Source organism: Acanthochromis polyacanthus, chromosome 16 (assembly GCF_021347895.1).
Source record: "Acanthochromis polyacanthus isolate Apoly-LR-REF ecotype Palm Island chromosome 16, KAUST_Apoly_ChrSc, whole genome shotgun sequence".
NCBI lineage: Eukaryota > Metazoa > Chordata > Actinopteri > Pomacentridae > Acanthochromis > Acanthochromis polyacanthus.
Genome location: NC_067128.1, coordinates 5,209,850 through 5,225,890, shown reverse-complemented (window position 1 = coordinate 5,225,890; position 16,041 = coordinate 5,209,850). Strand labels below are relative to the sequence as shown.

General features: G+C 41.2%; 2 protein-coding genes across 3 annotated transcripts; one reads left to right on the top strand and one right to left on the bottom strand.

Annotated features, from left to right (window-relative positions):
• Nucleotides 1-373: 373 nt before the first annotated feature.
• trmt6 (tRNA methyltransferase 6 non-catalytic subunit) lies at nucleotides 374-10,078 on the top strand. Its single transcript, XM_022209350.2, has 12 exons — nucleotides 374-700; nucleotides 875-1,005; nucleotides 1,132-1,241; nucleotides 3,007-3,098; nucleotides 3,197-3,280; nucleotides 3,363-3,487; nucleotides 3,569-3,739; nucleotides 5,912-6,066; nucleotides 6,274-6,359; nucleotides 6,944-7,046; nucleotides 7,284-7,370; nucleotides 9,418-10,078. Exons 1-12 carry the CDS (start codon nucleotides 600-602, stop codon nucleotides 9,577-9,579), a joined length of 1,407 nt encoding a protein of 468 aa, XP_022065042.2. The 5' UTR covers nucleotides 374-599; the 3' UTR covers nucleotides 9,580-10,078.
• chgb (chromogranin B) lies at nucleotides 10,066-15,625 on the bottom strand. 2 transcript variants are annotated; one of them, XM_051960681.1, is made up of 8 exons: nucleotides 15,480-15,625; nucleotides 15,332-15,378; nucleotides 15,154-15,244; nucleotides 12,925-13,965; nucleotides 12,510-12,792; nucleotides 12,253-12,352; nucleotides 11,936-12,046; nucleotides 10,066-10,471 (listed from the first exon to the last, which is right to left on the bottom strand). In XM_051960681.1, exons 1-8 carry the CDS (start codon nucleotides 15,523-15,525, stop codon nucleotides 10,391-10,393), a joined length of 1,800 nt encoding a protein of 599 aa, XP_051816641.1. In that variant the 5' UTR covers nucleotides 15,526-15,625; the 3' UTR covers nucleotides 10,066-10,390. The 2 variants fall into 2 exon arrangements, with proteins under 2 accessions (XP_051816641.1, XP_022065041.2); XM_022209349.2 differs by having other exon boundaries at nucleotides 12,510-13,965; nucleotides 15,480-15,624.
• Nucleotides 15,626-16,041: the final 416 nt, after the last annotated feature.

The window sequence follows — 16,041 nt, the reverse complement described above, 5'->3', positions numbered from 1 at the left end:
TAATAATAATGTTAGGATGACACACGTAATAAAATGTCAGTCTGATGGACCAAACCAGGACTTTAACTTTTAGTAATTTAACTACATTTTGCTGTTAGTTAAATTTAAATAATGTAAATTTAATTTTTAAAAATCATGCAGGATTTTTACCTGTAATGAAGTATTTTTACCTTGTTGTACTTCATCTTTAATAAAGTCCAAGGATTCAGCGCCCCCTCCCTCTGGCAGACACCGGCATAGATATATATATCTATGGACACCGGCATAAGGTCTTCTATCGATGATTCTGACATCTACATTTTCCTCATCGCACTTCTTTCCTATTGGCTAGAAAACTCAGCGACTCATCTTCCAGCCAATCAGTAACAAGAAAGCTCAATCGCCGATGCTTGGTTCCAGCTCCGTTCTACTTTCCGTCCTGAGCGGCTACGGAAATGGAAGCTAACACGTGGAAATACTAACTTGCGGTGTTTTTGCTTTGACTTCAGATTCCCGTTGTGCCTTTTTGACCTGTGCCTTGTCAACGACGACTCTGTGAAATTACCTAAAAGCGGCTTTTAGCTCCCAGCTAGGCGGTGAAGCTGTTTGTCAGCCGTATTATGGCGGACAACGGAGATGATGAGTACAGAATCCAACAGGGAGACTATGTTGTTCTGAAACGAGGAGACATCTTCAAAGCTGTGCAGATTGTACCGAAGAAGTGAGTCAAAAACTACAAAATGTGCTCCTTTTAACACCTAAACGCAAGCCTCAGATGGTGCCTTTCTTAAAAGCACGGTGCTTGTTTGCTGTATTTTCGATTAAATGTTAATTTGTCATCTGCCACTGTCTACACGTGTATACATACTACAGTTTATGTGTGTTTTCCTCACAGAAAAATAATATTTGAGAAGCAGTGGTTCTTCTTGGATAATGCAGTGGGAAACTTGTACAGCACCACATTTGAGATTTCATCTGGAGGAATCTTGCAGCCACAGAAACTGAAGGAAACAGGGACTCCTTCAGGTGAGTAAACCACTATTCAGTGCTGCGTGCAGTCACGCCATCTGTCGAGGTTTAATTTGTGATGCTTATTTCCAGACCATGGAAAGCCTTATGTCTTACTTTCATTTTCACTTTCTATTTTCCCAGATTTAAAGGAGGCAGGCACAGACAACAGAAACATTGTCGATGATGGTAAATCTCAGAAACTGACCAGAGACGACATCGAGACGCTAAAAGAGCAAGGTCTGAAGGGTCAGGTACATGTGCAGCTTTACAATTACGTATTTATATATAGGAAAGTGACACGGCACTGCCAGCTCTTGTGGTTCTTTAATAAAGAATGACAGTGGAAATGTTTGTTATTGATAGAGATTTCCACAAGAAACCAAAACCAACGATGAATGACAAGTGCCTACTGACATTAGATTATTTGTCATCGAATAAATTTAATGCCAGCCAGTTTGATGATAGGTTACTCAGTTAGAAATAAAAAGTCTGACTTGTAGCTTCTTGAATATGAATATTTTCTGGGTTCTTTCCTTCCAAAACACAAGATATTTAGGAAATACAGATTGGCATTCATAGACAAACAACTAATCGCTTCATCGAGAAAATGGTCTGCAGAATAATCAGCAATTAAAACAACTGTTAGTTGCAGCCCTTTTGGACAATTGGTTGAGAAAAAACAACCCAAAGAACCCACAATTGAAATATCCAGTTGCAATCTTTCTGACAGATATTGCGATTCGATATGTGTTAGAATTTCTTTTAAGTCAAGCTTCAGTTTGGTATTTTTGTGTGTTGGAGTATTAAGACAAAAGACACGATCAACAGTGTCCCTGTCACACAAAAAGGATGGCATGAATGTGTAAAAACCAAAGAAAAAAACGTTTAAACCCAGACATGCTGCATAACATTTCTCCTAAACTGCAGCCTTCATGATTTCTGCCTGCATCAGTACAATAAAAGTCAGACTCCTCAGACGGAGATCATTCATACAGTTTGCACAATATTCCTTCCAGGCAGCTAATTTCTGTGTTTAACCTTTAGTCAGAATGAAGAAAATTGTTTTATTGTTTGATTTCTTTGGAAAGCTGGAGAGAGCTCATGTTAATTTCCCAACTAAATTCTGTTCACAAGCTGTTCTATGCGACTCCTGAATCACTACAATGGAGGCGATGAGTGCAAAGTTGGTCTGACACAATGGACACATTAATGGGAAATACAGCAGGTTGACATCAACCAGAATTCTCTTCTAAGCGTGAACCACTGGGATGGGAGGATGAAGGCCTCTGACATTACTGGGAAGTTGTAAAATGTTGAGAGATAAGCCAAGACATTGTTGGTTTTGTGGAAATCATGACCTTTAATTGGTTAGAAAAAATGTTGAAAGCATTTTAGCAAGAAAAAAAATGTTCATTTTTGCATTAAATTATTGTGTAGCTCCAGCAAGACTAGTCTTTGTAAAACCACTTTAATTTTTGTATGTAAAAAATCAATTTGCAAGTAATCTTAAACTTAATTTTTTTGAATTTTTTTGGGTTGTTTTATTGAGTGTATGATCAATTGCGTGATCTTTAAATCACGTCTGGTTCATATCTGACACATAGAAGTGTCTTGGTTGAGTTGAGCAAATATTCTTCACCCCTTAAAGCTCCATTTTAGGCCCAATACTCATTTCATTGTATACACTGCCCTTGGACTCCATTTTTAAGAAGCATTTCTTTTCATAATCATATTGACGATATTAGAAATCTGTCTGTCCAATAAAACAAAAAGTAAAGACTCACTACAGCTCTTGTTGGGTTGCTTAAGAGACATTCTATCCTGTATGGATTTAAAATTTCGCACTCTTGACGAAAATCAGACTTTTTGAAGACCGGTCGAGCGCACTTTTGACCCTTCAGGTTCATCAATGCTTTGTGAAATACCTTAGGGGTGATCTTTGACAGCTCCTTCAGTTTTGTTTGGCAGATCGCCTTTGTTGTCGAAAGAAACTTTTATTCAATTATTTCTGCACAGGAAATCATCCAGCAGCTCATAGAGAACAGCTCTACGTTCAGAGATAAGACCGAGTACGCTCAGGATAAGTACATCAAGAAGAAGAAGAAGAAGTAAGTGACCGCTGCTGATAAACTCACAATCTGTTCTGGACTCGAGTTGATGTAGAAATCGGCGTTTTAATCGGTTTCCATCTTTTTTTTTTTTTCAGGTATGAAAACACTGTGACCATTCTGAAACCCTCCTGCCGCATCCTGGCTATGATGTACCATGGCCGGGAACCAGGGAAGATCTGGTGAGTCCAGTTATGAGCTATCAGCAAACTGTGAAAGTCTTCTGTGAATAGCAGCGAGGTGATCGTGTTTGTTGTGTTGCAGCCACCTGCGGTACGACACACTGGCCCAGATGCTGACTCTGGCAAACATCCACGCTCGCAGCAAGGTCCTGGTGTTTGAGACGTGTGCTGGACTGGTGCTGGGATCCATCATGGAGCGGATGGGAGGTGAGTTGTGCAGGATTCTTCATTTCAGAGCGTCTTTCATCAGCCTTTGTGTGCTCATCGTGTGCTTTCCTCCTCGTGCAGGCTACGGCTCGGTGATTCAGATGTACCCAGGAGGTGGGCCGGTTCGAGCGGGCGTGGAGAGCTTTGGCTTTCCTGCGCATTTTCACGACACGCTGCACGAGTTTCCCATCTGCCACGTCAACGCTCTGCTGGCAGGCGATCTGGACACCACCGCCAAAGACCCCACTGCTGGTAAGGACCGCCCCTTTCAGCAGCCTCTCCAAGATGTTTACAGCAACTCCCTCCTGTCTGGCACGAACCACCAGTCACTCTCTCGCCTTCAACCAGTTCAGAAAGCAGCAGCTCAGCTTTTTTTTCAGCTCTGATTCTACGGTTTTTACTCATCTCCTTTATACCATGTCAGGGTCCATATGAGCCAGCTCAAAACCGTAGATCAGGGCTGTCAGACTCATTTTAGTTCAGGTTCCACTTTCAGCCCAATTTCATTTCCAGTGTCCAGTAAAATCACAGCATAATAACCCAGAAATAACCACAACTCCTAATGTTTCCCTTTGTTTTAGTGCAAAAGAGCACATTCTGAAATTTTTACAAAGCATCATGAACAACCTGACATTTCTGAAGAAAAACCAGTTTGATAGACTTGATCTTTTTGTGTGTGTGATATCTTCTTTTTATTGCTTGGACTTCATTATTTTATTTATATTTTCTGTAAAAAATTCTTCACTGGAATGCTGTTTGCTCAAAAGAACGCTGAGAATCGTCTCTCAGGTCAAAGCGAATGTTTCACTTGGAATCAACCTGCACAGAACAGTCTGACTGACTGACAATATAAAGAAACCGTTGAGCTTTTATACAGGCACATAAACAAGTCGCAGTGGTATTATGAGTTTGTGAGCAGCCAGTTTCAACCGGCTGCTCGCAAGATTCACTTATTATACTTTCATGGCCAAAGTGGATCAAGAAAATGTACTGAGTACAGTGGGTGATATGAGTTCACAGTCACACAGTTGTACCTAACATTGTCTGTTAAAGTGACGGCATTCTGTCACTTTTAATGTTTCTCATGTCTTTATTCAGACATTGCCACGGTACATGCGTTATATTTGTCCTACATGCAAGACTGGACAGTACATCAGGTGACGTGTAATAAACAAGACGAAATCAAAATGATTTAACACCGGCTTATGAGCTGTAACCCTGTGTGACGGCTCTCATGTCTTAACTCGCTGCTGGATCCTGATCCATCCTGTCACCATGTCAGAGATCATTTAGAACCATAAGTAATAATTGAGGTTACTTCTGTTGTTCCACGTGCGTGAATGTGCACGGCTGAGACAATCGTCTGATGACGCAGGAACTTTAATAAACTCAGAGGAAAGACTCCTACTAACAGCTGGAAGCAACAAATTGGACTTTAGCGCTCGTTAATGTCTAGAATTACATTCATTAATGGTGGGTCAGATTATTTTAGAGTTCAGTTTGTAATAGATGCTGCAGAGAAATGTGAATGAGTCTCCCTCAAATCACTCCACACAACTCAAATTACATGTCTTATCTGTGCCTGTTTGTTCATTTATAGTGCTACTGCATGCAGTTTAGACTTGGATCACCTTTTGTAGGTGACAGAAATGTTTTGAGGTCACAGCTTATCCAGAAAAAAGGCAGTTTGCTCATTCAGATATGAAGTCAACACTGTCAGTTTATCAAAGCACTTTGTAAAGTGCCACATGTATTTATAGTGCTGCGGTTGTTGTTTTAGATGACAGTGAAGCTACAAGCTTGTTCTGAGTTGCCAAAGAAAACCAGCGATCCCTGGTTGCAGCTACACAGATACTAAGATGTGAATGTCCCCCTCTGATTAGCATTTTCTCAATATATATATATATATATATATATTGCATTTACAAACTATAATATGCCTTAAAATGTCACACAAAGACCACAAAGTGAAGAAAAACAGTGAAAATGTGATGCTAAACCACCACTACAGGACATAAAACAACCAAAGTCAGATGCAAATCAAACTCATAAAGACATAAAATGACCAAAGTATGACACAAAAAGAATCAAAATGATGTAAATGAACAAAACTGTGACGTAAAAGGCAGTTCTAGAGTTGCAGGTCCTTAAAGTCCATAGAGGAGGCTCCAGATTAATCGCTTCTTAAAGGACTTTTTCCATCATTTCTGAGCCTCAAAACATTTGCATATTGTTGAAAGTGTCATTTCTGAAGTCATTTTGACACTTTTAAAGTAGGGTTTTTGACACATTTTGAGTTGTTTTGGACAAATTTTGAGTAATTTGCGATATTGTTTGTGTAATTTTCAACAAGCTACAAGCTAATGTTCCTCAATATTATCTGTAAATCCATCTGAGAGAGCTTTATCTTTTGTAACATTGCAGAGGAGAAGTTCAGCCTGGCTGCAGATGAGGAGCAAATCCAGCCCGAGGCAGAACAGCAGGGCAGTCCAGAGGAGCAGAGCATGGAGACCAACGCTGAGGATGATGCTGCTCAGGACCAGGAGAAAATAGAGAAGGAGAAACGCAAAGAAGCCAAAGTATGTTCAGTATTTACTAAAAATATCTGTTTAGCTGGCATGCTGTTATGTTTGTAATAATAAACAGGAGGCAGTTGATATTTTTCCCTTGATGTCAGCTGACGTTTTTATTCAGATGAAAAGTTGTGCTTCTTGTTTGAAGTTAGTGGAACTAAGAAACGGCACAAATGGCGTCCTGACCTCCTCGTGTTTTTTTGTTTTTATCAGGCTCAAGAAAGGAAAGTGAAGCTGGAGGAGAAGCGGAAGAAGCTGGCGGCTGCTGCAGCTCTGCTGGAAGGCAGAAACGCCGACGGGTTGGTGTCACATTTCTGTTTCTCTGCCCCCTTCTACTGGCTGTAAACTGCACCGAAACAAAAGCAGTTAAAATCAATGCATGAGAGATGTACGAATGATTAAAGCGTCGTTAACTACGCCATAAAACGTCACCATAAATCACCGGCCTCCTCTGAGCTCCTGCACGGTGATGAGAGTCCTTTCAAGGTGAATAAATTGATTGCTTTGCAGTTTCCTCTCATATGAAATGAAGAACCGTACAGCGTTCTTTATGATTGATGCATGAACTGGTGTGAAGGTGACATCTGAGCCCAGAGTACAAGTATTGATCTTGTTAGCTTATTGACTTCTCCTCTGCATCACAGCAGCTATATCATAAACTCTGCCACAGAGCACAATTTAGCCTAAATCAGCCTCTTCGACCGACTCTCATCCACTCGTATGAAATATGTTGAGAACATCGACCACAGGGAGCTGGTAAATCTCTGCGTCTTTCGGTAATGCGTCACGGACGGCTCATCGACTAAATTCCAATTACAAACTGTGCTGTTGACAGTGTATTTCACAGCGGACAGGTTTGCTTGATCATCTGTTTATTTCACAGGTTGGTGATAGCGAGTCGCTTCCACCCGTGTCCGGTCCTGATGACCCTGCTCAGGTTCCTCGCCCCTTCCAGGCCTTTTGTAGTTTATTCCCAGTACAAAGAGGTGAGGCATTCACAGAGCCACAGCCACTGAAAGAGCATCATCAGTTATCTTAGAAGGGTCTCCCATTAGCTGCCACCACTCACAGACGTCCCCTACACGAGAGCGGTGGACGTTTCTGTGACTGCCGAGGAGTTGGAATCATATCACTCCTTGTCCTGCTGATTACCTCAGTCGTGTTTATGCAGCTGAAAAGATCAGTTTGTTTTAAACGCTTGTTTTTCACCTTGATTTCTGCAGACTCTTATCGAGTGCTACACAAAACTCAAGGAACAAGGCGGCACGGTGAACCTGAGACTCTCAGACACCTGGCTGAGACATTATCAGGTAAATGTTCTGAATCTTTTATTTTCTGCAGTAAAAGTTGTTCTAGTTGTTACTTAATCTGACTGTGGGTTTGTAATGTGGGTCGCTCTTAAAATCACAAACAAAAGTTTATCATAGGCATTCTTGAGTTTCCAGTCACTCCTATGACTCAGATTTTTCTATGATGGAATCATTTAAACTAGTGATGGGAAGTGATTAAAAAATGTATCTAATTAATTAGAGGCTTTGTAATTAATTAATCGTGATTTAATCTCATTTCGACCAAATAGAAATATTTGACACAAAAAGCAAAGTTTTCAGTTCAAATAAATGTTGGTTGAATCAAATAGGTGACCTTAAACAACAAACGTTTGTTTCATTTCTATTTATCTGCATTTTTCATCTGTCTTCTACTTTCACAGATTACTGCAAACTCAAAGTACAATTATAGCGATTAGACTCAACATTTTAAGACTTTGTGTAAACTTAAGCACTTTCAGTGTCTTCTAAAGTAGTCTATTATGGGATGGCTACACTGTTTGCCGGTACCAGGACTGTAGCTAATGTGTCCCATCCTGTTCAGTGTCTATGTGAAACCCACCACACTGCATGCTGGTTGCATTGTGTTCTGAGCTGTATTCTGGTGCGTAGACTTGAGTTCTACTTTATGCAAATTTGGTGCGGGCAGCAGAGGTCTGATGCATTACAAAATGGTTGATGCTAGAGGTACGGACCCGTTAAGGTCACTGAAGAGCTGGCGCCGGTTATTGCTGCACATTACAGGCAGTTTATATGAATGACGTTGACGGCGAACATTGTATAATTTAACCAAAAATACACCGTCTCCTCTCACACTTTAGACATTGTAGTTTTTACGCTTTTAGACGCCGTGTCTAAATTGTTTGAAGTCCAGTTCCTATTAATTAGTTTACCGCGTTCAGTGGTGGAAGCGGCTGACGAACTCCATTGCAAATGTTCCCATTTAATTTCGAACGCTAATTTACGAGATAAAATTAAGGATGCCGAATATGAAACAAACACTCGTGAATGGTGAGGAGCAGCTCTTTAATTCGGCATGAATTAAAAAAAAACCACAAACTCGATTTACTGTGATATTGTGAGATTTGTTTGTGGTGATGTAACTTAGCCATTCAACAGAGTCCGCTGACATTAAAGTGACTGTGACAGTGTCTGTGTTGCCAGACGTAGAAAATACGTCAGGGTTTTGTTTAGGTTGTTAATATGTAATAGTCTGTCGCTACTTTTGAAGGTAAAAAAATACTTGTAGTTTGCTGGCTGTTAGTTCCGCCACGTGAATAAAAAGTTTTATTATTTTTAATAGTAGTGCTGATTTCAACCCCCAAATCGCTGTCCGTGAAAAAGTCAGATAGTGATGTTGGACTTTTCCACAGACAACGATGACCCCAGCACACTGATTGTAAAATATTTCTTGTAACTTTATTGGAACTTGATATGGAATGAATGGACTTTAATACACTGTTAATACACAAAGATGACTGACATGACAGGCTCCGCACGCAGATTCACCTCGAACCTCATTACCAGCCAATCACGAAGCGCGTTCATCAGCCGGCTCATTAATATTTATGTACGGCTCATTAATATTTATGAGAAGGGAAAGCGCCGTATCCGTAGGCCACAGGCTAGGGGTACGGGTCCGTATCTGTAGACACTACCTTACAAAATAGGTAGTGTCTACAGATAAATATTAATGAGCCGGCTGATGAACGCGCTTCGTGATTGGCTGGTAATCCGACGGACATGAATGTTAATGAGCCGGCTACGCTGATGAAGGCGCTTCCGTGATTCGGTGATGGTGATTATATAAACTGTATCAAACTGTTTTAGAGTTTACAGATTTTTACCGTCATGGTTTGACAGTTTTCCACCGTAAAATTTACGAGCATTTTTTACAGTGTGTGCACTCAGCAGCAGCAACTGCATAAACTTAGCGTGTTTTGCATTCTCATGAAACTTTTCCCTCCGAAGGGTTATTTTCCTGAGCCATTTCAGTCCAGTTAATGTCTCCTGACTGTATTCTCCCCAGGTGTTGCCCAACAGGACGCATCCCGTGCTGCTGATGAGCGGAGGAGGCGGCTACCTCCTCTCAGGGATGACGGTTGCCGTGGACCAGTCCAAACCTGCAGCCTCCCAGCGATCAGAGGAACCAGCACCGAAGAGGCAGAAGCTAAAAGACACGGAAGGATAAACCGGATACGGGAGCATCTAACATTAGAAGTGCACATCACCGGCGTCCGGAAGGGAATCTCCTCCAGCTCTGACGTCGGTTTCTGTTGAACTGATTTGACACATCTGGAGTAACGGAGGCAGGGTGTCTGGTTTGCATTCTTCAGAGCACTTTCTGCTGTCTTTTGTGCTCACATCAGCGCACGTTGATGCTGAGAAGTTAGCCAGTTTAGGCTGTCTGAGCTCCCTGTGTGTGAGGAGCCGGTGACATTAATCATTTCTGTACTGGGCAGGTTTGCATCTTTTTGCCCTGAGACCAAGTATGAAGCAGTTTTTTGTTTTGTTTTTTATGCTCTCCGACTTTTAGTTTTTTTATTTAGTTATCCCTGCAGAAAGTGCCATGTGTTATATAGTCCAGGGCTATATCTGTACCTGCATCCAATTACAAAGCAGCACTAAAAAAGCATCATGTGCAACTACTTATGAAGAAATAAATTGCAGATGTCTGTTTGGTCCCAGAATATGTCCTTTTTATTGAGTGCAAACAAAACAAAGTCTTGAGAACACATTTGAATAATTTCTCAGGTATGTATTAATATTTTCACATTTCTCTGACTATATATAGAAACATCCAGGCCATTCCCATGCGGATTAAGTTCAGAACATCGAAATATCACAAAAACAGGTCGATAAAATGGTTTGGCAAGGCTCCATGGTTTTTTTTGTATATTTTTTTTGTCACTTTTAACACTGTAAGCACACTACATCAGCAGACATACAGTTAAACAGCAACTTTAATTCACTGGTAGCTGATAGTCTTAAATGCTGCTGGATTACGCGGCGTTTTCATGCAACTTGGCTGCGATTTTCTGCAACTCCATGTCCATAGCTGCCAGGTTTTCCAGCTCTTTCTCCTGGGGGAAAAAAAAAAATATTTTACACATCAGCAACAAAAACAACACCAACTTTTATTACGACACCTGAGCAATCTGCTTTTTAACCACATTTGGAGCTGAATTAAAGGATTAATTTCCCATGCCTGCTTCTAAATATCCTTAATTGGTCATTTAGGTTAAATATTCCCTGATGAGGCTTCGGGTTGCAGAGCTACAGAGCTAATAAATCACAATGCCGCCGCCTTTCTTATTTGTTTTTCTGCTTCAAAGTGGGTGACAACACAGAGAGGTCTCTGCAGGCTGCGGTTCTCGTTTAATGGGCATATTATGGCTTTGATTGCTCCGGGAGGCTACAATCATGAGCTTCTCAGTGCGATTACTGCAGCAAACATAAAACGTCGGTGTGGAGGGAACAAATAAAAGGGACAAACGAGAAGAGCAGCTGATGTGAGCAAAGCAATTGCAGCTTCCAAGAAAGCCAGAGTTGAAGAACAAGTCACTGCATGTGAACACACTGGTTTGGTGTTTCTCCTCCATGTCTTTGCTCACTGGGGATGGTTCTCGATGTGCATTTGCACAGATGCATATTCACCAGCGCTCTGCGGTTCTGAAGGCTAAATCCCGACATCTCCACATACAGCAGAGATTTCCATAATGAGCATGGATGTTTTTTTTTTCCCCTCAGTAACACTGTGGTGGAGGGACGTGATGCGCTTCATGACTTTACTAGGTCAGCTGAAAATGCTGCAGATTGTTTATGGGGACGACTGCAGAGTTAAGTGCTTTTCCCTGAGTAGATATTTTACATCTCAGCTCCAGTTTTTTGAATATTTTCATGTGTGTTTAAATTGTCTGGATGCTGGTTGTCATGAGTAGCAGATATGACACATGAGAGTGAAAATAGGGCTAGAACATCTGGGTAAAACATCTAAATGTGTTTTGTTTGGGGGGTTGTTGACAGATATTGCAGTTTGATTTGAAATATCATCTTTTAAAGTCAAGCTTCAGTTCAACATTGATTGTTTGAATAGATTTAAAATGCAATGGAGTATCACCAAATGAAATACGATCAGAAACGCAGCACTAGGCTTAACTTTGTTAATGCAAAATGTACAAACTGTGGCTAATAAATACGTCAGTTGAACCATAGCCTGAACCATGTACTATACATTGATCAATTGGTGGCATAAACAACCCCTAAAACTTCCATTTGAATCAAGTAAAGCATTATTTAGAATAGAATCGAATCACTTTATTCATCCCCGAACGGAAATTCAGTAATTTAAGAAGTTATGCCTCGTATATCCTAAAATGCAACCTGTGTAACGTGCAAATCAAATCACGATTTGATTTGTAATTGGGGAACTGTCCACCGAGACTGTAGTTCAGTGGTCTGGTTAGAGGTTTGATGAATCTAACATGACAGAAATTATTCATCAAGGTGATTTTTTTAGCAGTTAGCGATGCAGTTTTTCCATTTACCTCCTGTGGAGTAAGTGTTTTCTGGTTCGTGCTCCTTTTCGCCTCCTCTTGATTCGAGTGGTTCGCCAGCTGGTTTATCTTGTAGCTCAGCAACTTGGCCAGTTCGTCCATCTGAGCAGAAGAAAAGCAGAACCAGATCATGTAAACTGACCAAAATAATGACCTGCTGATTGAAAAAAATGGCCGTTAAACAGGAAAAAATTCAAAATTTGCTTGGAAAATTGACGGAACAATGCACATGCATTAGTTCAAAGCTTTTAAAACTAGTTGCTCTTTCAGTTTAGTATGCAAATACATGAATAACACCTCAAGTTTACCTTGTTTGAGGTGGCAGCATGTTCATCTGAATCCCTTTTATACCAGGCAGGATGATAATAGCCTCTGAAAATCCATGGATTACGTTTCTCAGCCAGATACCTGAAGAAAAACACCCCAATCAGATGTAACACTACAGGTTCATATGTCTTATACTGCTTTAAGAGTGCAAATTACTTTCTTATCCATGTTTACATCAGTGTTTTGCACTCTACAAACTCCGAATTAACCAGCAGAAGATAAATCTGATGATAGATACCTCAGAGCTTCATCTCTGTCCTTTCCCTCCTCCACGTTTTCCTCTGAATCACCCCTCTGTTCTTCCTCTTCTTCTGATGATCCTCCGCCACGCTTGTGAAGCTTCTTTTTATGGTGATATCGGTGTGTTGGCTTCCAGATACGCTTTTCGATTTCTCCCTCTTCCTTGCCGTGTCTTTTATCAAGGCTCCACGACTCCTGGCTGCGTTCCTCCTCTGGTTCTTCTCGGACTTCTTCTGAAAGCTCTTCGTCACGTTTGTGTTTCCTCTGGTGATATCTGCCGGGTCTCCAGTCCCTCTTGTAAATTCCGGTATCAAAATCCCAGTATTCCTGGCTGCGCTCTTCATCAGGCTCATCTCTGGCTTCTTCAGAAAGATCTTCGTCACGTTTATGCCTCCTCTGGTGGTGCCTGCCAGGTCTCCAGTCCCTCTTGTCTCTTCCCGTATCAAAATCCCAGTATTCCTGGCTGCGCTCTTCATCAGGCTCGTCTCTGGCTTCTTCAGAAAGCTCTTCGTCACGTTTATGCCTCCTCTGGTGGTGCCTTCCTGCCCTCCATTCTCTCTTCTCCCTTCCACCATCAAAATCCCATGACTCTTGGCTTCGTTCCTCGTCTGGTTCTTCTCTTTCTTCCTCAGCGAGCTCTTCATCACGTTTGTGCCTCCTCTGGTGGAACCTTCCAGCCCTCCAGTCTCTCTTTTCTCTTCCAGTATCAAAATCCCACGACTCCTGGCTTCGTTCCTCTTCTGGTTCTTCTCGAATTTCTTCTGAAAGCTCTTCGTCACGTTTGTGTCTCCTCTGGTGGTGTCTTCCGGGTCTCCAGTCCCTCTTGTACCGCTCATCGTCGAGACCCCAAGACTCCTGGCTTCGTTCTTCATATTCGTTGGCCTCCGATGGCTCATCGCTGCGTTTGTGCAGCTTTTTCTTGTGGTGATAGCGATGGGTTGGCTTCCATGCCCGCTTGTCCACATCCCAGGACTCCTGGCTGCGTTCCTCCTCAGGCTCCTCCTCCTCATTACGTTTGTATTTTCTTTGGTGGTATCTTCCATGCCTCCATGCCCTCTTCTCTCTCTCCTCTTCGTCGTCTTCTTCCTCGTCGTCGTCAGATCTCTTCTCTTCTAACCCCCAGCTCTCCTGACTGCGCTCGTTATCCTCCTCCTCATCTCCTCGTTTGATTTTTCTTTGGTGGTATCTTCCTTGCCTCCAGCTGCCCCTCTTCTCTCGTTCTTCCTCCACTTCGTTGTTGTGTCTCTTCTCCTTGTCGTCACCAAAACTCCAGGACTCCTGATTGCGCTCATCTTCCGGGGTTTCTCTTTTTTCCTCCACGGATTTCAAGAGCGCCTCGATGTCTTTTACATCTGCTGCCTTCGCTTCGGGCTCCACAGCGTGACCTTTGAGTACTTCTTCATGGTTTATTGTCCCCTCACTGCTCTTCTTGTCTAATGGGGTATGTTTAACTCCTAGAAAGAGGATGAAAAGAAGAATAAAGATCCACTTAAAGCTCTCAGAGACAAGTTATAATGGATTCATCATTTGATTTCAGCCTTTAGATGACATTTTTCATGATTTATTTTGTTGTATTTCTGTTAAATTAAAGGTTGTTGGAGCTGAAACAGACTCCTGAATATATTCGCTTGAATGAGACATTAAAACTATGAACATGGATATCTTAATGTCTCCATTTATGTATATCCAGGTATTTAATAATACATTTTTAAAAACTTTAGAGTTGCAGACTGTTGAAGAATTTTTCTTAAACTGACTTTTTAGGCAATTTGGACTGAACTGGCATGAAAAACAACCACATTTGGAAAGTCAATTGGCATGGAAAGAGGTTTTGTTTAAACTTTAGGGCGAAGAAAATGAAAGGGAAAAATTTATTCATAAAACACTACATTTCCTGCATTTTAGTGAATTTTAATGTGCCATTAGGCGCCTTTTCTGCATCAAATTGGGGTGAAAATGTCTTAATTTCTGAATAGGAAAGTGGTTTGGAAAATCTATAGGCATGGAAAGAGGTTTTGTTTAAATTTTAGATCATGAACATTAAGTAGGAAGGAAATTAAAAACTAATTTCCTGCCTTCTGGTCATTTTTATGCCCCAATACATACCTTTTCAATATCAAATTAGGGTGGAAATGTTGTACTTTATGCTAAAGAAAACACAACATCAGGGAGCAATTCAAAATATAACAAAATAGAATTCTGTCAACTTGTTTTTCCTTCAATTGCAGTTAAAAAAAATCTTCTTCAAATTCGAATCATTCAGGCTGAATGACCATGAAAAATAACCAAATCTGGTTTTGTTTCAACTTTAGGTGGGGAACATTAAGTAGGAGGGAGTATTAAACACTTCATTTCCTGCATTCTGGTGAATTTTTATGTGTCAATTTGTGCCTTTTCTGCTCCAACATGTATTGTTCATGTCTTTTTTTAGGTAAAGCAAAACCCAAATTTCCTGCAGCAGGTATAAAATCTAAATATAATGGACTATAATGCAGTAAAGCTCCCCTGCAGGCTCCTGTAACAACTTCTATCATTCAGTATTTTCCCTGCAGAGTCAAATACACATTTTAAATATTGAGGAGGAGGTATCCCCCTTCTCTAAATCTACACCTCTTTCTTTTTAGATCTTTTGTGCTACAAACCTGCTTGGATAATGTCTTTGCATTCCTGATCCAGCTGAGAGTTCGGTTTGGAGAGAGCTTTGGACAAGACTTCAACCAGACATCTTGTAACCTGCAAGATTCACATCGGCTAAATATTAAAAATATCTGCTGTGATTTGATCAAATTAGAAATCAGACTGCATTTTAAAAAGGCATACCACGTCTTCTCTCTGTCCTTCTTTAACCACTGGAAGCGCTAGATTCTCTGCAAAAAGTAAAACATGAAAAAAGTGGATGAATCTCTGTCCATGGTGCTGAACTGATCACCAACTTTACTGCGAGAAATAAGAAGGAATAAACGCTCACCTGTCAGCAGAGCCGCAACCACGACCACGGCGCAGAAAAGCCTCATGTTGGAAAAGATGAATGTAAATCCAGAGAGAAGAAAAACCGAGCGGCTCCGGTCTCCTCCTTGTCGGCAGGAGGGAGCTGCTCTGAGCTTCTGCAGCCGAGCAGCGCCTCAAATACAGAGCGCAGTGGGCAGAGCAGCGTGGGAGGAGGACGCTCCAGGCTCAGCTATGTCATGACTCATTAAGACCTGCCAGGAAAGTGACTGGAGCACAATCTGACACTCCGCCGTGTTGGACATTTTACGGGAAAAAGTTGAATTTGTAATCCAGTTAGTGCCACGGTTCGTTCTGGTGACGGTTTAAACAGGTTTATTGGGGGGAACTGGAGAGTTTTTGTGTTGCGATGGTGCAGCAAAACCACCAAGAATCCAATGCAATGTGATATTTAAACAATAACTTTTTTATTTTTTAATCTGCGGGAAGTTAACTGAGCTGTTAGTGATATTCTTCTAGCAAAAATTACAGTTTTTATTGCATATTAAGTTGCATTCACGATACTCTGCTTGGTGGTTTATTCA